The sequence below is a fragment of the Ipomoea nil genome, unplaced genomic scaffold (genome assembly GCF_001879475.1).
Source record: "Ipomoea nil cultivar Tokyo-kokei standard unplaced genomic scaffold, Asagao_1.1 scaffold3251, whole genome shotgun sequence".
NCBI lineage: Eukaryota > Viridiplantae > Streptophyta > Magnoliopsida > Solanales > Convolvulaceae > Ipomoea > Ipomoea nil.
The window spans coordinates 1,060,664-1,083,392 of record NW_017619679.1 but is presented as its reverse complement, the minus strand read 5'-3'; the positions used below and the strand labels follow the sequence as shown (position 1 = coordinate 1,083,392).

Here is a 22,729-nt window from a genome sequence, read left to right as displayed (position 1 = left end):
ACCTTCCATCAATATCACTGTTCATCGATCTAATCCTATATATATTCTGGTTTCAAAACGTGTTATTAATTTTCTTTCGTGCCTTATTCTTCAATTCTCTCTGACAGTGATGCTACATATTGCTTTAATTGTTGCCATCTCAGATAAGAATTGAAGAATATATATCATATATATGTTTACGGTTTCAAATCAAGTTTATGTATTTCTTTCTTGCTTTATACAATTATCCTTTATAGCTAGATTGCTTAAAATTTTCTACTCTTAGATCAGATTGGAAGGAATAATAAATGTATACCCTACCATTTATAGCCTCAACTTTAATTTCCAGATAAGAATATTCCAAGATATATAGTGGAGAACAAAAGTTATTAATTCGATCGACTAACGAGATTTCGTTTTACAATCATCATGCCATAATAATAATAATAATAATAATAATAATAATAATAATAATGTGTGTGTTTAGGGAGGGGAAAGTCTTAAACTTGTAAAGTTTTGTTATGAAGTCAGGGGTGTGAAGTATGAATGAATAGTGCTGGTTTAATAATTTTTGGACACTTAACGGTTGGCCAACATTACCCTTAAATAAAGAGTATATAAAAAAATATAGAGAAAATACAGAGAGAACAAATATGTTGTATTGCTCAGAAATTACTTGTCCTTTTCCCAATGTATGGTGTCTATTTAATTTATATACACATTTTGGACTTGGAGCGCTATAAAGAATATAAATTCTAGATTGTCTCATATTGGGAGTCATTATTACATGGGAATAATAAGCCTTAATTCTACTGCATAAAGAATGATGAGTCGAACCCTTATTAACTTGTGAATAATTAGCCCCATAAGTCCCCAACAGTAATGAGGTTCTAAGTCCTAGAATACTCATCACGAACACCATATATTAGGCATGCAAACCCAAGGGAAAATACTGTACTGTGTGCAGGCTTTGATATAATTGTTACATAATGTTAGCAACAAAATTAATGTTAGTAGCAGAGTTAAGATTTAAACACAAATAAAACATAATAAGCATATATATACTAGACTAGCTATACTGCTCGACCACAACTCCACAAGACCATTAGCTTATAACTATATAATTAAGAGAAAAAGTGTTATTTTCCTTCCATTAACAAAATTATCCGAATAAAACCGTGCAACCTTGCTTTATTGCCTGCCCTATAAATATATTCCATGGCTATCTAATGTTTACTCCTACACATCATTGCATCTTGTGTAGTTGTGTCCAACTTAGCTTTCATTTCTTGTTTTAGCTAGCTAGCTAGCCTCGATCTTCATTCGGAAAAATTGAAAACAAAAATGGAAAGAATGGTTTTCCAAGCTGCACTAAAAGGAGATGTAGAAAGCTTAAAGAGGCTTTTAGATGAAGATCCTCTGATTCTGGAGAGAAGCATGGCTAGTGGTGTTTACTCCGACACACCACTGCATGTGGCAGCGATGCTGGGATACCAGGATTTTGCCAATGAAATCCTTAAGAGAAAGCCCGAGCTAGCCAAAGAGTTGAATTCCAGTCAATCTTCGCCTCTTCATCTCGCGGCTGCCATGGGGCATGCGGGCCTGGTTAGATGTTTACTGTTATCTGATCGCGGGATCTGTAAAGTTAGAGATAAAGATGGCCTCACTCCCTTCCACCTTGCAGCTGTGAAAGGGAGAGTTGAGGTGTTGAAGGAGCTGATGAAGATGAGTGATGGGGATGATGAAATTTGTGGCAGTGAAGAATTATTAAGTGAGGTGATGGCGATAGATGGTGAGATTTTGGGAGAGAGCATTTTGCAGATGTGTGTTAAGCATGGGCAGTTGGAGGCTCTCAAGTTTCTTGTGGAGATGATTGGAGACCGAGATGGCGAGGTAAACTTAATTTATTTTCAAGAACTGGTTTGTTAGGATCAAAAGCTTACCACTCAGATCAGACCTAACTAGAACTCCTGACTTGACTCTCATAGCATTTGTTAGGATGAAGCGTTTATCATTATTCCAAAAGCTATAGTTGGCCCAACTTTATTTCCTTACTTATAGACCGCCATAACATTGTCCGACATTCGGTTCTGGATTTGGTCCTTTACTGGACTTTGCCCAACAAGGTTTTATATATGTATTAGTTTAATTAATTTGTTGGGGCTGAGGTTTTGGCACTGACATGAAAATTGTTTTTATGTTGTAGGCTTTGAAGTTTTTGGTCCACCGTAGTAGAATACAAGTGAATGCTGTAAATGGGAATGGGGTAAGAGGTATGGACACTCTCTTATTACAAACTAGAAATAATAATGGGAAAGAGATGGAAATCGGAGAAGTAGTTGTGAGGAGGGACAAGGAAGCTATTAAAGAATCAGAGAATAATAGTGATATGCACAAGTACAAGAAGCCAAATGCAGAGAATTGGTTTGATGAAATGCGTGAGGGGTTAATGGTGGCATCTTCGTTGCTGGCAACAATGGCATTTCAGGCCATTGTTAGCCCCCCTGGCAGTGTAATGCAGGAAACTAAACTTATCTACCAAGAAGATGTGATTTCGGATGATTGGTTTAGTTATTTACTTGGAATATATTATATATATAGGAATGATGATGTAGCACCGGCGCCTAGTTCTAATGTGAGTGGCAAAGGTAGAATAGGAGAATCTGTGATGTCTAATTACAAACCAGTTGCTTATCAAGTGTTCATGGTGGCCAACACGTTAAGCTTTCTGGCATCTCTCAGTGTCATACTGTTACTCATAAGTGGATTACCCCTTCATCGCAAATTCTTCATGTACGCAATGATGATCACAATATGGGTCGCCATTACTGCAGCGAGTTTCAGCTATGTTTCGTGCCTCAATATGATTACTTCGTGGGATTAGCAAGAGTGGGTCACAGCTTACATCCTGACCTTATTCTGGTGCTGTGTTTTTGCAACACTTGCCGTGATTATTGCTGCTGGGTATGTAATTAAGATCACAGTAGCGGTGATAACATGTTTGCGGCCGACACCATTGAAGAGAAGCTCATCGTCCTACAACAATTCCAAGAAGAATTCTTCAAGTGCAATGGTTTAAGATTGAGCTGATCGATCCACTGTTGCATGTCTATCTGCAATTATATATATTATCAATAATTATGGGATGACCAAGGTTAACAATATAATGAACTGTGGACCTTGTGCATGTGTATGTATTTAATGTTGTGAGTTTTTTCATTTTTGTGCTGTGTGTTATGAAAGTCTGTACCTTAAAGAGTATTTATTTTGTACCTGAAACAAATTATTAATTGTATCTTAATGTTATGAATTTTTGTGTCTTGTGTTGTCAAATTTTAATTTGTGCCTATAAACACAAACTATGTACTTAAATCATGTTTGAAAAATACGTAAATATACAACATGTGTATGCGTCTTGTATTGTGATTTTTTTTTTGTCTTGTGTTATCAAATTCTAACCCTTATGATTATGAATTTTGTACCTCGTCGTTTCAATCCAAGGTTCATAAAGTTATGTAGACTCTAATCCACGATATAAATTGCCATATATTATTTAATATATCATCCAACATCACATAAATGGAGTTTATAGTAGAATGATAGAAGATTGTGTGCTCTAGGTCCAACTCTATGTAGTCTATATTGGGAGGCAATTTTCTTAGATGACCAATCAATTTTTTGGATTCATTTCCCAAGTGCTGCAGCACATCATCAGGAACAAGGGTAGTAATTGTGTACTTGCAGATAGTTCACTACTTTTAAAATTCATCACTTTTTTGGTTTTGTATTTCCGTACGAATCAAAAATTAAAAAGCTTAATAACAAGTAGAAGATATGTTTTCAAAAAAAAAAAAAAAAAGTAGAAGATATTAAATTGAACAAGATATTAAAGTTGTTACCTCACTCTAAAGAACTAATTGCAGAGGTCATTGGGTGACAGTTCCCACGATTTCTTCCAATATGTCATGAAATGGACTTCGAGCTAGTAAAGGAGTTGCCTCTGCTCCTTTAAATATCTCATCCACATAAACTTTAACATGAGGTAAGACTTTTTCACCGTACACTATAGTATCAAGTCTAGTTTTATGCGTCGTTGCTCTTGCAACTACAGATAATGCATTACCAACCAAACATATGGGACAAGGCGTCGAAATGTAATTGTCCAAACAAAATAAGATATACACAATATTAATTCTCCTATTCAAATACTTTGTTTAAAAGAAACTATAAAACTTTTAATATTACCTGAATCTTACTGAATAGATCAACAGGGAGACAACTACTCCGAGTAGGTGGTGGACTATGTGAGCTTATTTGTGCATGTTCTTCCTCCTTATTTGAATCTACTTGTGGGCTTAAGTTCGTTAAATTGTCACTTTCCATGCCTATTTCCTTGCTTTCTAATGAAGATATGGTTTAATGCTTGATTTGAGTGTTTTTACGGTTTTGTTAGTGTTTTGAAACAATTGCAAAAGCAAGGGAAGTTCTAAGATAAGTTTGGAGCCAAAATGGAATGAATAGTGATGATATAGAGGATTCGACGCGTCGAGAGTCAGACTCGACGCGCATCCAAAATTTCCAGTAGCATTGGCCGTATGAGAGTCGAAGACTCGACGCCTCGCAATGTTCCAGCAGGCGAGTCCGTGAGCGACTCGAAAATTGAAGACAAGACTCAACGCGTCAAAATACCGTCTTGTGCGAGATGAAAGCTACACGGAAACTTCCTAATTTATCCCTATTTGGCTCCCTCTATAAAAAGCCCATCTTCCCTCAACCCTAAGGCATCAAGCTATGTTTTTGGAGACAAAAAGAGTGAAGGAGAAGAGATCACATCAAGAGCTACAAGTTACCTTGGAGGAACGAGGAAAATCTAGGAAGATTCGGGAGAATTCATTTCCTTTTTCTTTTACTTTCTTTGTTGCCTGTGAACTCTTTGATATTATTGTAATGAATGCTATTTTGCCCATGGGTGGTTAAATCAACTTAGGAATTTTTTGTTGAAAGTGTTTATATTATGAACCTATGTAACTAGTTCTTAATTTCGTTAATATATTTACATTTGGGATTTATGATTTATGTTGCAATTGTGATTTATATTGTTGATGCTAGTAATTAAAGGCCTAAATTACTCGTTTGATAGCTACCTTTATGCATGTCTTAATGAGAGTTAAGGCATAATTAAGAGCACCCACAATTGCATTTGACTATTGCATCTTGGGGAGAGTATATTTGTTAAGAATTTGTCTTGAATGCTTGTTCATGAATTGTTGAGTGTTTATATCATGAGAATTAATATTCACTTATTTTAGGTTGGAATTATGCGAGTAATTCCTTTCCTTGTATGCATTCTCACACTTGTTTGAGCCCCAAATTAAATGTTGCACTCTAGATTGGCACTAGGTGATTAAACACTTGAATCCCAGGAATCTCACTTTTACTTTATTGTTTTCAGCAACTTGCTCACTTTGTTCTCTTTTAATTAGTTTTACTTTTACAATTGATCAATCACCCTTTTTGTTAGGATTAGCTTCTCGTGAATAGATTAGTAGCTAGTGCTTGATAAGTCTCGCTTGTGAATCGATAACCCGATACTCTGGATATTTATTTGTTTGTCAAATATACTGTAATCAAATTGACGTCGTTGCCGGGGAAGTGGTGTTTAAAAGTATTAACATTAGTAAAAGTTTTATTCTAGGATTCTAATCCACCGTTTTTGTTTTACTTTATTTTTGCTAACCGATAACAAGTTTCGTTTGTTGAGTTGTGATTTTTGGATTTAAGGACTTGGTGTTGTATGCGCACATGATCTTTGAGGGAATGAGGATTATTGCCTTTGGACCTTAAGATTGACAAGAGAGCCAAATATCTTAGAAAGCAAAGAAGGATGGTACATGGGCAAGGAAACATCAATTTGAATCTCAATGGAGTAGGAGATGACAATGGAATCAATCAGCTACCACCCCCGGGAAGGGCCATGTTATGAATTTCTATGTCTTGTGTTGTCAAATTTTGGAGTGAATTTCATTTTTGGTCCTATTGTTATAGGGGCTTTTCCAATTTTAGTCCACCATAATTATTTTCCCCACATTGCGTCCACTATTATTAAAAGTGTTCAAATTTTAGTCCACTTTAAGATTTTTCGTGGACTAAAATTGGAACACTTTTAATAATAGTGGACGCAATGTGGCAAAAATAATTATAGTGGGCTAAAATTGGAATGACCCCTATAACAGTAGGACCAAAAATGCAATAAACTCACAAATTTTGTGCATATGAACACAAATTATGTACTTTAATCATATTTGAAAAATACGTAAATATATACAACATGTGTATGTGTCTTGTATTGTGATTTTTTTGTTGTGTTATGAAATTCTAACTCTTATGATTATGAATTTTGTACCTCGTCGTTTCAATTCAAGGTTCATAAAGTTATGTAGACTTTGATCCATGATATAAATTGCCATATATTATTTAATACTAGTTTTTTTATGCGCGATGCGCAATAAATAGGTGCCCAATATTATATTAAAATTTTAAATTTATTTAGATTTTAGATATTTAAATTATTCTAAATAGTAATAATAATAATAATAATAATAATAATAATAATAATAATAATAATAATAATAATAATAATAATAATAATAATAATAATAATAATGTAAATCATTTTTATAAATTTGATATTTATATTTATGTAATAATTAACATATAACTCAAATATTTAATGTGTATATATTATTATTAATGAAGAAGATAAGAAAATATATGGTGGATGCATGTGCATGGTAACAATAGTGAAAAAGATAACGGAAGTTATAACGGTAGGGGTATGTTTGTCCAAAATATTTTAATGTACAACCTTTATAGCATAATGTACAAAAAAAAACTTAACGGAAAAAACGGACATAAATCAGGTGTATAACTTTCATTCACACTTATTATGTTTTTAGATTAGATTAGATTAGATATCATCCAACATCACATAAACGGAGTTTATAGTAGAATGATGGAAGATTATATTGTGTGCTCTAGGTCCAACCCTATGTAGTCTAATTTGGGAGGCAAGTTTCTTAGATGACCAACCAATTTTTTGGATTCATCTCCCAAGTGCTGCAGCACATCATCCCTCGATCAGCTAATAGTAGAGCTTACACATCCCTGGAGGTTTCGACCGTAGGAAAATACAAAACCAAAAAAAATAATGAATTTTATAAGTGGTGAACTATCTGGTACACAATTACTACCCTCTCCGTCCTTACCAAACACATCCCTGAGGGTGACATATACATCAACACCTCACACATGCATAACATAGTACACAATTACTACCCTCCCCGTCCTTACCAAACACATCCCCGAGGGTGACATATACACCAACACCTCTCACATGCATAACATGCATGGGTGCTCATTCTTGCCAAGAGCGGGTGACAATATATCATTCTGTCTTTTTGTTTGGAATGCGCCTTGACTCACCTCTTCACACTTCTCGACCTATTTCAACACAACAAAATATATAAATTACATGTTAGCATTCTCATCAATAGTATATATATTTAAAGTATTTGTATTACTCACGATTTTATCACACTCCCTTTATTTTTTCGTTGGGAATGTAATAACTTCCATCTTCATATTTTTTAGATCGCCTTCGAAGCCAATTCAAGCTATGATCATTAGTTGCTATGGTCGAGGTAACAAGTTGCTTTCTAACATATATAAAAAGTTATGATGTTCATTTCGCAACTCCCTAACCTTTTGACTTTTGACCTAAATTAAAATTTTTCAATAAATAATAACATATTAATATTAATGTTAATATTATTTTTCATTAGCAGACTTCTTCAACGACAGTTTGAAGTAGTGTCCTTCAATTTTATTCCAATATCAGAGAATAAGTTAGCCCATGGTTTAGCCTGGGCAGCTCGTTCATAATTTGATACTTCTATTTGGATTTCCTTTATTCCAGAATTAAGACTAATAAAACATGATTATTAAGCAAGTTAATTACGTAGTTTACCTCTAGGGTGTTTTTTGTTGATGAAATCACGCACCAATCTTGTTTAGAAGTATTTCCAATGCAACCCCGCAATCCTCAAAATCAGTTGTTTTTTCGAAGATCCTGCAAAAGTCTTATCTTTAAGCCCTAGTCATTTAATTTTAAATTATTAAGGGTAACACTAGAATACAAACATTAAGTTTTGAACCCAGACTCTATTAATTAACAAATCTATGCACACAACATACAGACCAATGACACACGACTACATTTGTTCTCATAATATAGTTGTCCTCATTTGAATACACACACACACACACACACACACACACACACACACACACACACACACACACACACACACACACACACACATATATATATATATATATATATATATATATATATATATATATATTGAATATCAACGTACGTTTTTTTTTGCTATTACTCTAGGTCGTATATGGCATAGTTGTTTATTTCCCCAATTCCCTAAGTGAACTAATTATCTTGAGACACACGCACGGGGCTAAGCTAAAAAATAAAAAGACTATTTCAATGGAACTGCCATTCTAACGCTTCTCGGGGGATTTCATCCACAAACGCAAAGTTTATGGCTGACCGATATTGCACACCATCATTTAGCTATATATATATATATATATATATATATATATATATATATATATATATATATATATATATATATATATATATATATATATATATATATGGCTCGCGATAGCAGCTTCACTACAAGAAAAATGACATTTAGTGACAATTATTTTGTGTCACTTTGTAATTTAGTAACAAATAATTCCTTTTTTGTGACCTAAAAAATAATTCGACACTATTGTATGGGGTAATTGTGATAACTTTTTTTTGGTCACAGATAATATGGTAATTGTGACAAGTAAATATTTGTTACGAATAAGTTGTCCCTATTACTAGAATAATAGTGTCGTAACATGCGTTGTCACTATTTGTTGTCACTAAACGTATGTTTATTTTGGCGGCATTATAATTATGGCCGGAACGAATGTAATTGTGACAAAATATAATGTGGACACAAATTTTTGTACTTTTTGTGACAGATAGTTGTTGGTCACTCTTGTTGATAATATTTGTGACAACTTTTTTTGTCAATAAAAATGCAATTGGTTAGTACAATTAGAAATGAGAAACAATTGTGAGAAAAAATATTGTTGTCACTAATATTATCATTTTTTGTGATGAAATTGTTACAAATATTTGTGACGCTCTATAATTCTGTAACAAAAAGTACTAAATTGTGACAATAATTGTGTTGCTTTCTTATTTTAATTTATGATAATTGTGACGAGTAATTTGTTGTTAGAATGATTTCGTCACTATAGTTAAATATTAGGCCCCCACCGGTTGGGGTGGTAAAGAATGTGGGTGACGTGGAGGTTGGATAGGCCATGCATCCCACGACGGGGTCGGTGATAGTAAGGGGGACATGTGGAGGATGGATAGAAAAGACTAGCAGATGCCGTACACTTGTCACGTTCCCATTGGCTATGAATTATTGTGGAATACGATTGGAGATGCGGGGTATTGATCCCCATACCTCTAGCTGGTGCCGTACACTTGTCACTGGCTGGGGTGGTAGTAAGGAGTAGGGAGGAGCGCCCCCACCGACTGGGGTGGTAGAGAAGGTGGGTGACGTGGAGGTTGGATATGCCATGCATCCCATGGCAGGGTCGGTGGTAGTAAGGAGAAGGTATGATAGGGGGGGGTTGTTAATCCACTCTTTCGGCTAGTGCATTACTAGGAATGTGAGCCTATCGGACTCCCCCTGGCATGGGGTGACAAGCCCCCACCAGCTGGGGTGGTAGTAAGGAGTAGGGAGGGGCGCACCCACCGACTGGGGTGGTAGAGAATGTGGGTGACGTGGAGGTTGCTGGGGTGGTAGTAAGGAGTAGGGAGGAGCGCACCCACCGACTGGGGTGGTAGAGAATGTGGGTGACGTGGAGGTTGCTGGGGTGGTAGTAAGGAGTAGGGAGTGGCGCACCCACCGACTGCGGTGGTAAAGAATGTGGGTGACGTTGAGGTTGGATATGCCATGCATCCCACGCGCGGGGTCGGTGGTAGTAAGGGGGACACGTGGAGTATGTTGGTTAGGCCATGCATGCCACGCGCGAGGTCGGTGGTAGTAAGGGGGACACGTGGAGTAGGTTTGTTAGGCCAAACATCTAACGCGCGGGGTCGGTGGTAGTAAGCGGGGACACACCGATCACTTGTCACGTTCCCATTGGTTATGAATTATTGTGGAATACGATTGGAGATGCGGGGTATCGATCACTTGTCACGTTTGTGGAATACGATTGGAGATGCGGGGTATCGATCACTTGATAGAGAAGGCCCATTGGTTATGAATAATTCTGCCGTACACTAGTCACCGGCTGGAGATGCCCATGCGTGGTATCAACACCCATACCTCTCGCATGCGAAGCGAGCGCTCTACCATATAAGCTAACCACCTACAGGTGCGAGGAATCGAATCTCGTGCCTCTCGCATACGAAGCAAGCACTCTACCATATGAGCTACACCCCCATAAATGTAGGTATGAGCTGAAATTATACTAGTATGTTTGTTAATTGGAATCAAAATCACTTTTAAATAAATAAATTGAATTAATTCGATTTAATGTCGACAAAACCAACCACCTGGAGGTCTGGGGAATTAAACCACGTGCCTGCGCTCTACCATGTGAGCTACACCCCCATTAATGTGTGGGTTGGCGGCTCTACCATGTGAACTACACCCCCATTAATGTGGGTATACTAGTATGTTTGTGAGCTACACCCCCATTAATGTGGGTATGAATTGAACCGCTGAACTTATTCTAGTATGTTTGTCAATTGGAGTGTTACTATGGTCGGCAGCTCTACCATGTGAACTACACCCCCATTAATGTGGGTATACTAGTATGTTTGTGAGCTACACCCCCATTAATGTGGGTATGAGTTGAACCGCTGAACTTATTCTAGTATGTTTGTCAATTGGAGTGTTACTATGGTTGGTACGTTGTTGCACATTAAAAACCACCCCTATTAATGTGGGTATACTAGTATGTTTGTGAGCTACACCCCCATTAATGTGGGTATGAGCTGAACCGCTAAAGTTATACTAGTATGTTTGTCACTTGTAGTATTACTATGTCTGTATAGGTTTGACATCGTTGCACAGTGATTGGTTATGAACCCGATTGGAGGTGCGGGGAATCGAACCCCGTGCCTCTCGCATGCAAAGCGAGCGCTCTACCATATGAGCTACACCCCCATAAATATTGGTATGAGCTGAAATTATACTAGTATGTTTGTCAATTGGAATCAAATTCACTTTTAAATAGATAAATTGGATTAAATGTCGACAAAACCAACCACCTGGAGGTCTGGGGAATCAAACCATGTGCTTGCACTCTACCATGTGAGCTACACCCCTATTAATGTGGGGGCTGGCGGCTCTACCATGTGAGCTATACCCCTATTAATGTGGGTATGAGCTGAACCACTGAACTTATACTAGTATGTTTGTCAATTGTAGTGTTACTATGGTCGGTCTGACTAGGTCAGACGTTACCCCTATTAATGTGGGTATGAGCTGAACCACTGAACTTATACTAGTATGTTTGTCAATTGTAGTGTTACTATGGTCGGTCTGACTAGGTCAGACGTCGTTGCACATTGAAAACCGTTAGATATGAATGATTGGAGATGCAGGGTATCGATCCCCATACCTCTCGCATGCTAAGCGAGCGCAAACCACCTGAGCTACATCCCCGACCGCAATCTCATACATTATATATATATATATATATATATATATATATATATATATATATATATATATATATATATATATATATATAGTTCCATTCAGGTGCGAACTATGTTTAACATGTGAATGTGTGAATTGTTATCGTTCGTCCCTTTTTGGCTGATGGGCGGTTGTGGATTTGGGTGTATGTTTTATTGTGTGCGAAGGAGCACTGTATCTCTTTTTCTTGTGGGTGGGTTTTAGTGTTTTAGGCCTATTGACTCTACACAGCTGTACCAAGGCACCGAAATTCTCGTCCTAGGGCATATCGACTCCCTTCTCTCCTCTGTCGATAAGTTCTTTACCGCGTGTGCTCCAACTCTCCTCTGTCGATCAATTCTTTTCGCGTAATGCTAATGGCGAGGTCGAATGGTGATCGCCGGCCGAAACGGGGTAGGAACGGCCATCAATTAATGCCCGCGACCCCTCCTTTTGTGTTGCGGTCATTTAAACGGCGGTCGTGCCGGCATGCTTCTGGCTTAGGTGGATGGGGCGGTGTTGATCGGAAGGCGTTAGGGATAGCGTCGAGGGTTGCGGCACGGAGGAGGTAGAAGCAACGGTGAGGTCAAAAAGGTTAGTTCTTCGTCTTTTCGCCAGAGCTGGGTTGTGTTCACCATCTTGTTTGCATCAGCCAAATCACGTAAATAACAAACATTCTCACCATATGAGTCACTCACTGCAAACTCTTCAAGCTTTAATGCCTAATTCAATATATGCCAAAAAGCACACGCACATCATATAACTGCTTGGATTTTAATTGAATAGCTACTGATAATATGCTAGTGTGTCAAATTGTCAATTTCTATGTGATCTATATTAGCATCTCTTTGCCCTAAAGATTTTAAATGAAATATGTAACATACTGACTAGACCCAAACGCGTTGTTGTTCAAGTCAGCATTTGCATTATGTTAATAATTCAATCCAAGAGTAGCGTAGAAAGAAACAGGAAATTCCAATCATTTGGGGGGTTTTAAGTTTAAGAGCTTCGGGATCATGCTGCAGTAGGTAGTCGGGCTTGTTAGTTGTGCTACTTATTTGTTTTAAGTTTACAGTACCTGAGTACAGTTTGTTGGATTTCTGTGTTCAGCAACGAGTGCAGTGCAGTGCACTTTATTAAGTATAACTATGTTCAATCTTAAAAGGATGTGATTGAGCCAAAGAATGCAGTGTGTTTTGAACTGTAATATTAGTTCATAAGACTTAAAGATTGTAAAGTAGATTACCAATCCCAGTACTAGTAGTTTATTCAAGATTGGTTGATGTCTCGGTCATTCATGAATGCCCTCTCAACCATCTCCCTTTTCTGCACCCAAGGGAGGAAAAATGTATGTGCTCTGCACTTATATGCCTGATGCTTTATCTTCAATGTATTTGCATTTTGCATGCTTAGCTTTTTTAATTAGGCGTAGTAACACATTGTTTTGACGTACTAGCTTTACCTATTTGTAATCTGCCATGTATCCCTAGTGAGGTGTATCTGCCATGTATCCCTAGTGAGGTGTGAACATTTTTTAATATATCTCAATTCAAAGTGAGTTTGAATTGCTGTTTAGTGTAGATTTAGGATTCTATTTATAACCAGGAAAAGTTCAAATTTCTCCTTTAGATCAAATGTGTTTTCATTCTATAATGTTTATTGACGTTATTGCCACTGAAAGCATTTCAATTTTGAAGTGCATTATGTGATGGGCTTGAAAATGCTTGTCCCATTCAAATGGAAATGTTTTCCATAAATATATACTAAAGGGGTGTATTTGTGTGTTTGGTGCAGATAATCTGCCTTGCCAGTTTCCTAGACTCCAACCTCCAGGCTCTTCGCGTTGCACGCCTACGAAACATGAAACCTAAGAGGATGCAGATGTAGTGGAGGGATACGACTTCTACGTCTGATTCCGGGGTCTTCATCACGATGCGTCACATGGAGGCATTTGCTGGGGAGGTCTGCACGATCTGGGACACTGGCCTGCACGGGGGATGCAACACAACTAGTCAACCTATGCAAACGCTACATGCATAATATACCACTGAGCATGGCCGATACTCATGCACGCAGCATTGCGGCGCGCGTCGGGGACTTTGAGCGCCGGAGATTAGCGCAGATGCACCAGTGATCAGCCTAGTCCGGTTAGCCATGAATAAGTTACGTATGTAATAGACCTCGTAGCCAGTAGGGTTTAGAGTGGACACCACCGGAATAACGTATTTAAAATCCAGGAGTGTTGGTAGTATTTTCCAGATGCTTTAGCTTAGTTAGTCAGTGGTATTTACGGGTTTTGTGTATGCTTTTCGCAGTGTTATTTTAATATTAGAAAGCGGTTAATGTCAATAACGATTACAATAATTGTGTCATTTCAGACGTAATAAAACACATAATTTATGGAAGATTTCAGTATTAAGTAATAATAACTTTCTTTAACTAGTAATTGCATAAGTGAATTAATGGACAAATTGTACAGTTTTATTTATTAACTATATGTGAGGCGGATGAATTTCAGTGGTACAGTACTAAATACGGATGAGACTTGCACAAGATTTTGAAATAAAACATTGGTTGGGTTGACTAACATAGTAACCTTCTACTGATTTGGCAGATGCAACAATACATTCTAGTGTAGGGCTAGTTTAGATACTGTCATGGAATTTAAATTGTGAAAATAAATAACCGCCATAATTGGTTCACTGGAAGGATCATGTACTCATGTAGCAATGGTCATGCAGTTTGTTGACTAGTATAAAAGTGCAGTAAATTGTCCTAAATTTAAAAACGAATAAAAAACCAATTTCAACACTACTTTGAAGGGCAACTACGAGACCATGCGCGTTTGGCGCTCCATGCTATTGCCCACCAACCCAACGCACGTGTTAATCTTAGCCATAGTTGGGTTGCTCCGGATGGTGTCCGATCACCATTGGGTAGGTGACCGCTGCATGCACCACAGTTTAGGTGTTTGCACCAATGACTCACAATGTATTCAGACGATAGCTGATCCAACTGGGCGTCCCGAAACACCACGAACATATGCCTACAGACCAGGCCAATTCTTCGGAACAAGTTGCAGTTGCATGTTGCACCAATGGCTCACAATGTATTCAGACGGTAGCTGATCCAACTGGGCGTCCCGAAACACCACGAACATATGCCTACAGACCAGGCCAATTCTTCGGAACAAGTTGCAGTTGCATGTTGCACCAAGGCCGCCAGGCTCGTAGTGCACGGTCGAAATATCAATACACCGAAAAACCAATACACTGCTTTAGTATATATTTAAGGAAAACAAATATCAACAGGGATAGGATACAGTTAAAGTGCAAACACTTAGTAGGAATGGGTACAGAGCATATGATGCATCAAGGCCTCCTGGCTCGTGGTGCACCCATCGATGACATCGTAATGAGTGTGCCCCTCGGCATACTGTACCTGCACAGTAGAAGGGAATGCATGATAATCATGATAATGTTGGCTTTGAATAACAAACCACATGCTTGTTTCTGTCTATATATGTACTTCCGAATGGAGTTCAAGATTCACAGTCATTTACTAATATCAACAACTTAAATAGGCCAGCAGGAGCAGAAAAAAAATTTGAACAACACAAGATAAACCCAACAACTCTACGAATAACATTAAGGAAATTTCATGCTCAAACACAGATGATTAAAGAACTCAATCTCCTTAACAAATTCCATTATTTTACCATCGATGGGAAGCTATGAACACAGAATAGCACAACGATGATTGAAAAAAGAATTGATGGAAAATTGTTTATTTAAAAGATGAGTAACACACAAATATATAGTCATCCTCAACTGGTATTCAATCGTACGACGATAAAACTCATTACAACAACGTATATCATATTCACTTCCCATACCTGTTTGTTCCATAGGTTGCATCGAACGAAATAGTATCGCCGTAGCAAGTGAATGCCCACCTACCGATGGGATCAGCCCAGAACAGCCGCGCTAGTCGGTCTTGTTCGTCGGTCGGTGTTAAACCCACCGTAGCGTCGGACAGCCGTGATCCGAGGTTAGTACGCACCGAACCTGTTCTTTCACCGGTTTCGGATTCGCTCATCGTCACCCTTCGTAGTTCCGGACACACTTGGTCTGCGGATGAGACATCAGAACCGTGAACAACGCAACAAAATAGCGGTGTATGCACTCTCAAACTCTTTTCAAACGCTGTACGAGCCGAGGTTAGTACGCACCGAACCTGTTCTTTCACCAGTTTCGGATTCGCTCATCGTCACCCTTCGTAGTTCCGGACACACTTGGTCTGCGGATGAGACATCAGAACCGTGAACAACGCAACAAAATAGCGGTGTATGCACTCTCAAACTCTTTTCAAACGCTGTACGAGGTAAGTTATGTAAGGGGAATGTGTATCCCATGTTGCATGTTGCAGAATAGTCTTGTGCGCCACCGTATTTGGGCTCTACGATCCAATACATCAACGCACCATATTCATCCACTAGTTCACACGTTAATAATAGTTTGCACCTGAAAAATAGCATATATATATATTGGAGGTGCGAGGAATCGAACCCCGTGCTTCTCGCATGCGAAGCGAGCGCTCTACCATATGAGCTACACCCCCATAAATGTAAGTATGAGCTGAAATTATACTAGTATGTTTGTCAATTGGAATCAAAATCACTTTTAAATAGATAAAGTGAATTAATTCGATTTAATGTAGACAAAACAAACCACCGGGAGGTCTGGGGAGTCAAACCCTGTGCATGCGCTCTACCATGTGAGCTACAGCCCCATTAATGTGGGGGCTGGGAGCTCTACCATGTGAGCTACAGCCCCATTAATGTGGGGCCTGGCGGCTCTACCATGTGAGCTACAACCCAATTAATGTGGGGGTTGGCGGCTCTATCATGTGAGCTACACCCCCATTAATGTGGGTATACTAGTCTGTTTGCGAGCTACACCCCCATTAATGTGGGTATGAGTTGAACCCATTAATGTGGGTATGAGTTGAACCGCTGAACTTATACTAGTATGTTCGTCAATTGGAGTGTTACTATGGTCGGTACATCGTTGCACAATCGGAGTGTTACTATGGTCGGTACGTCGTTACACATTGAAAACCACCCCTATTAATGTGGGTATACCATGTGAGCTACAACCCCAATAATGTGGGGGCTGGCTGCTCTACCATGTGAGCAACACCCCTATTAATGTGAGTATACTAGTACGTTTGTGAGCTACACGGTATGTGGGTATACTAGTATGTTTGTCGATTGGAGTGCTACTATGGTCGGTACGTCGTTGCATATTGAAAACCACCTCTTATACTAGTATGTTTGTGAGCTACACACCCATTAATATGGGTATGTGCTGAACAGTTGAACTTATACTAGTATGTTTGTCAATTGGAGTGTTACTATGGTCGATTTAACTAGGTTTGACGTCGTTGCACATTGATTGGTTATGAACCGGATTGGAGGTGCGGGGAATCGAACCACGTGCCTCTCGCATGCGAAGCGAGCGCCCCTACCATCTGAGCTACGTCCCCGACTACAATCTCAGTCATTATATATATATATATATATATATATATATATATATATATATATATATATATATATATATATATATATATATATATATATATATATATATATATATATATATATATATATATATATATGTGTATATATATATATATGTGTATATATATATATATATACACATATATATATATATACACATATATATATATACACATATATATATATATATACACACACACACATATATATATATATATATATATATATATGTATATGTATATATATATATATATATATATATATATATATATATATATGTGTGTGTATATATATATATTCAACATCACATTAAAACAAACAACCTGGAGGTGCGGGGAATCGAACCCCGTGCCTCTCGCATGCGAAGCGAGCTCTCTACCATATGAGCTACACCCCCATAAATTTAGGTATGAGCTTAAATTAGACAAGTGCGTTTGTCAATTGGAATCAAAATCACTTTTAAATCGATAAATTGAATTAATTCGATTTAATATCGACAAAACCAACCACCTGGAGGTCTGGGGAATCAAACCCCGTGCCTGCGCTCTACCATGTGAGCTACAGCCCCATTAATGTGGGGCCTGGCGACTCTACCATGTGCGCTACAGCCCAATTAATGTGGGGGTTGGCGGCTCTATCATGTGAGCTACACCCCCATTAATGTGGGTATACTAGTATGTTTGTGAGCTACACCCCAATTAATGTGGGTATGAGTTGAACCGCTGAACTTATACTAGTATGTTTGTCAATTGGAGTGATACTATGGTCGGTACGTCGTTGCACATTGAAAACCACCCCTATTAATGTGGGTATACCATGTGAGCTATAGCCCCATTAATGTGGGGGCTGGCTGCTCTACCATGTGAGCTACACCCCTATTAATGTGGGTATACTAGTATGTTTGTGAGCTACACCCCCATTAATGTGGGTATGAGTTGAACCGCTGAACTTATACTAGTATGTTTGTCAATTGGAGTGCTACTATGGTCGGTAGATCGTTGCATATTGAAAAGCACCGCTATTAATGTGGGTATACTAGTATGTTTGTGAGCTACACCCCCATTAATGTGGGAATGTGCTGAACAGCTAAACTTATACTAGTATGTTTGCTAATTGGAGTGTTACTATGGTCGATGTTATGAACCCGATTGGAGGTGCGGGGAATCGAACCCCGTGTCTCTCACATGCGAAGCGAACGCTCTACCATATGAGCTACAATAATTGGATTAAATGTCGACAAGAGATCTAGGGAATCAAACCCCGTGCTTGAGCTTATACTAATATGTTTGTCAATTGGAGTGTAACTATGGCCGGTCTGACTAGGTTTAACGTCGTTGCACAAACGATTAGTTATGAATGATTAGAGATGCAACGTATCGATCCCCGTACCTCTCGCATGTTAAGCGAGCGCTCTACCATCTGAGCTACGTCCCCGACTGCAATCACATTCATTGTATATATATATATATATATATATATATATGTATGTTGAATATATATATATATATATATATATATATATATATATATATATATATATATATATATATATATATTCAACATCATATTTAAACAAACAACCTGGAGGTGCGAGGGATCGAACCCCGTGCCTCTCGCATGCTTAGCGAGAGCGACGAACTTATACTAGTATGTTTGTCAATTGGAGTGTTACTATGGCCGGTCTGACTAGGTTTAACGTTGTTGCACATTGAAAACCATTGCTTATGAATGATTGTAGATGCAGGGTATCGATCCCCGTACCTCTTGCATGCTAAGCGAGCGCTCTACCATCTGAGCTACGTCCCCGACTGCAATCTTATTCATTGTATATATATATATATATATATATATATATATATATATATATATATATATATATATATATATATATATATATATATATATATATATATATATATATAGGCTATTTTTCATGTGCAAACCATTATTAATGTGTGAACTTGCGGATCAATCAGGTGCGTCGATGTATTGGATCGGATGGCCAAATATTTGCTCCTCGCAACAGACGCATGCACTATGCACCATGGGATCCCTGCCAGCTGTATATTACTTCAAGTATGCATCTTATTTGAATAGAATTCAAATCACGTAACTTCCCTCCCATCTTAATTGAATAGGATTCCAACACGTATTCCTTGGCTTGCTTACGCTTGTCGACTTTGATCCGTAACGAACCTGCGACGTACCGACGAAGGGTGATGGCATGCGAACCGGACGAGGGTGGCTGTGCAATGGAGTTACCGCCACCCGACGACCACAATTTGAACCCCGCCATGGATGCTTTAGAGCTGCCGGCAGTGGGGCGTGTATTTAGAACACTAAACGAGGGTATCCAATGCTACACCAACTACGCGCGGACCATCGGGTTTGACGTTCGATGTAGCTCCGTGAAGCATGACCGAGACGAAGAAGTGTACTTGCGATATTTGGTGTGCAGCCGGTAAGGGTTCAGAGCTGGTGGTAGGATACCCCGCGACCATGATCGGTGTGTGAATGCTAGAGATAAACCGGAGCGCTGCCGCCGACTTTCTAACAGAGTTAATTGCGGAGCGAGGATCGGCTTTAAAAAAAAAGGCTCTGGGAGTACATCGTTACCGTTTTTGTCGAGGAACACACCCATAAATTGTGCTCAGATTCGTCTAAAGTTTTTATGCGAATTAACCGACGTCTCAATGTGGTCCACCAGGCTTTTTTAGGTAATTGTGTTAAGGCCAACATTGGTTCTTCAACGGGGCTGCGGTTTTGCAAGGAAGCCACCGGATTGTATGCAAATGTCGGCGTAACGGACGTGGAATTCCACAATTTTAAGCGAGATGTCCAAACGTACGTTAATGTAGCTGATGGGGAGATGATTATCGCCACCTTCAAAGCCAAGCAAGAAATGTGCAGTGAATTTTTTTATGAATACCATATGGATGAGGAAAACCGGCTATCGCGTCTATTCTGGGCTGATCCCCTCAGTAGGCGGACATTTTCTTGCTACGGCGATAATATTTCCTTCGATGCCGCCTACGAAACAAACAGGTATGAGATTGCACTTTAATTACTGTGGATGTTTAGAATGAACCCCTGCACAATGTGTGTACTGGTAGTTGCATGTGCATGTCACGCCCACCCAAATGCCCTTTGAGCATCACATTTTTGTTGCTGAATTACTCCATGTCTGAATTACTTGCAAAATCTCATTCAAATGATATAATCCTATTAATTATGCTTTGAATTTTGCTAAGTTACTGTATCGAACATGTGTGTGTATTTTGTTTTTTTTTTTTGGAGAATTTTTATATTGTTAATGACTATGATGCATGCACAAACAAATATCATGATGGTAGGTGGGTATGTATATATCTGCATATATATTATTTTTGAATAGAGGTATTTCTTTTCTAATTAAATAATATTTATTTTTCACCTTAACTATTATTTATTGCTTCTATTTTGATTTTGATGTTCTGGTAGGCCCTCGACTAACTTCATACTAAATAGCCCTTTGATGCCTAATTATTTTGTATTGAACGTACACGAGTAATTTTGGAACTAATGCATTCCTTCTTATTTCACAGGTACAGTATGGTGTTTGTGCCGTTTACGGGTGTGGACAATCACAAACGATGCATCACTTTTGGGGGCGGTTTGCTCACTAAGGAAGACGTTGACTCATACAGCTGGCTGTTGGAGAAATTTATAGCTGCAATGGGCAAGAGCCCATTATGTGTTGTGATGGACCAAGACCCAGCAATGCGAATTGCTATCCAACAAGTATTGCCAAATTGCCGCCATCGCTACTGTATGTGGCACATTATGACAAAGGTTTATGAAAAGCTAGGCAATGAGTTTCGCAAAAAACTAAACGCTATCGTCTGGAACGAAAGAATCTGCATTGATGAGTTTGAGGCGCAATGGCACCTATTAATGGATGAGTACAAGCTAACAAACCATCGGTGGTTTAGCAAAATATTTGGTGAAAGGGAGAATTGGATCCCGGCTTACTTTTTTGATTTGCCCATGAGTGGGCTGCTAAGAACCACATCGCGGTCAGAAGCAGAAAACGGTGTATACGGTAAATTCACACGCCCCCATTCCAGTTTGGTAGAGTTCTACATGCAATTCGAGAGCGCGCTGGGAACGCAGCGCTATCGACAAGATAAATTAAACACAGAGTGCGAGGGTTACCTGCCTGAGTTTAAAACGCCATTAGCACTCGAGCGTAATATTGCACGAGAATTCACGATCACTATTTTTTATGAGCTACAGAAAGAAATAGAAGCAGCTTGTTTTTATTGTTCTGTGATCGGTGTACGCCAAGACGGGGATAACACCCATTACGACATTGCAAATGAGGGCAACATTATTGCGACCGTGCACTACAAGGTTGGTGGTCTTGGAGCATCATGCAGCTGCATCTTGTTCCGAAGAATGGGCTTGGTCTGTCGGCATATGTTTGTGGTTTTTCGGGGTGCATAGATGGAACAGTTACCGGCTGAATACATTGTTAGCCGATGATGCAAACATCTTACTTGCGGCGCATGCAAAGGAGTACCGTCAAATGGTGATAAGCCAACCCCTGTAGCAACACAACTGTGGATTGAGATAAACACGTGCGTTGGACTGGTAGGCAACAGCCTAGAGCGGCAAACGCGAATGGTCTCGATACTGAAGGACCTTACCGCAGAATTCAGTAGTGACGGACTATCTATGAACCCTGTTAAGGGTAACCGTGCTGCGATACGGGCATTATGCGGTGTTGAGCCGCAAGAATCAATAACAATCAAGCCCCCCGCCCAAGAGAAGAACAAAGGCACTGGAAAGCGTATAAAAAGCCACAGGGAGATAGCCATCGACAAAAAATGCCAAAATCGGTCGAAAGTGCGGGATCTGTGGTAAATATGCTCACCATAACGCCCGTAGTTGCCCGTCAAAGTAACTTGCTAAGAATTCTGTATCCTATTTAAATTGGTTTGTTTTACTCCCTTTTTTTATTCAGTACGATTCGTTGGCCTGTACCCAGGATTATATAGTCAGTTTGTAATTCATTTAGTGCATTCCAATAACATCAGTTTTTTAATCACCTATTACTGTTAGTAGCATTTTTTGCACTGCTTATACACATACGCTGGAGTGCCCATGCATACAGTGTGAGATCTAAATATAAGAGTATAATCTACGAGAAACTTAACTCGTAGTAGCGGAAGCGGAAACACTGTAGATCTCCAGCCATGGTTGATATCCTGTTGTATTGCCTCTTGAACAGTAGATCTGCAGAATAAGGTTAGCCGTTTTGTCCCATACTTGACTCAGAACCCTAGATGGTGTACTG

The 22,729-nt window shown here is 38.8% G+C and overlaps 2 protein-coding genes and 2 non-coding genes across 4 annotated transcripts; 2 read left to right on the top strand and 2 right to left on the bottom strand.

The window, feature by feature from the left end:
- Positions 1-1,233: 1,233 nt before the first annotated feature.
- On the top strand, positions 1,234-3,133 carry LOC109169161 (ankyrin repeat-containing protein NPR4-like). Its single transcript, XM_019318032.1, has 2 exons — positions 1,234-1,872; positions 2,186-3,133. Exons 1-2 carry the CDS (start codon positions 1,324-1,326, stop codon positions 2,861-2,863), a joined length of 1,227 nt encoding a protein of 408 aa, XP_019173577.1. The 5' UTR covers positions 1,234-1,323; the 3' UTR covers positions 2,864-3,133.
- An 8,085-nt stretch (positions 3,134-11,218) lies between these two features.
- On the bottom strand, positions 11,219-11,291 carry TRNAA-UGC. Its single transcript has one exon. It is a non-coding gene; the product is annotated as a tRNA-Ala (tRNA).
- Positions 11,292-17,715: 6,424 nt separating this feature from the next.
- Positions 17,716-17,788, bottom strand: TRNAA-CGC. Its single transcript has one exon. It is a non-coding gene; the product is annotated as a tRNA-Ala (tRNA).
- Positions 17,789-19,610: 1,822 nt separating this feature from the next.
- LOC109169138 (protein FAR1-RELATED SEQUENCE 5-like) lies at positions 19,611-21,876 on the top strand. Its single transcript, XM_019318014.1, has 3 exons — positions 19,611-19,841; positions 20,099-20,436; positions 20,976-21,876. The coding sequence occupies exons 1-3, from the start codon at positions 19,611-19,613 to the stop codon at positions 21,874-21,876; spliced, it is 1,470 nt and encodes a 489-aa protein (XP_019173559.1).
- The last annotated feature ends 853 nt before the right edge of the window (positions 21,877-22,729 follow it).

Excerpts from the sequence above, each read along its gene's own strand:
- LOC109169161 (XM_019318032.1), top strand. The coding sequence starts at position 1,324 with ATGGAAAGAATGGTTTTCCAAGCTGCACTAAAAGGAGATGTAGAAAGC. Across the intron at positions 1,873-2,185 it reads TTGGAGACCGAGATGGCGAG|GCTTTGAAGTTTTTGGTCCA; the intron begins GTAAACTTAATT and ends TTTATGTTGTAG.
- LOC109169138 (XM_019318014.1), top strand. The coding sequence starts at position 19,611 with ATGGCATGCGAACCGGACGAGGGTGGCTGTGCAATGGAGTTACCGCCA. Across the intron at positions 19,842-20,098 it reads AAGTGTACTTGCGATATTTG|GCTTTTTTAGGTAATTGTGT; the intron begins GTGTGCAGCCGG and ends GTGGTCCACCAG. Across the intron at positions 20,437-20,975 it reads GCCGCCTACGAAACAAACAG|GTACAGTATGGTGTTTGTGC; the intron begins GTATGAGATTGC and ends CTTATTTCACAG.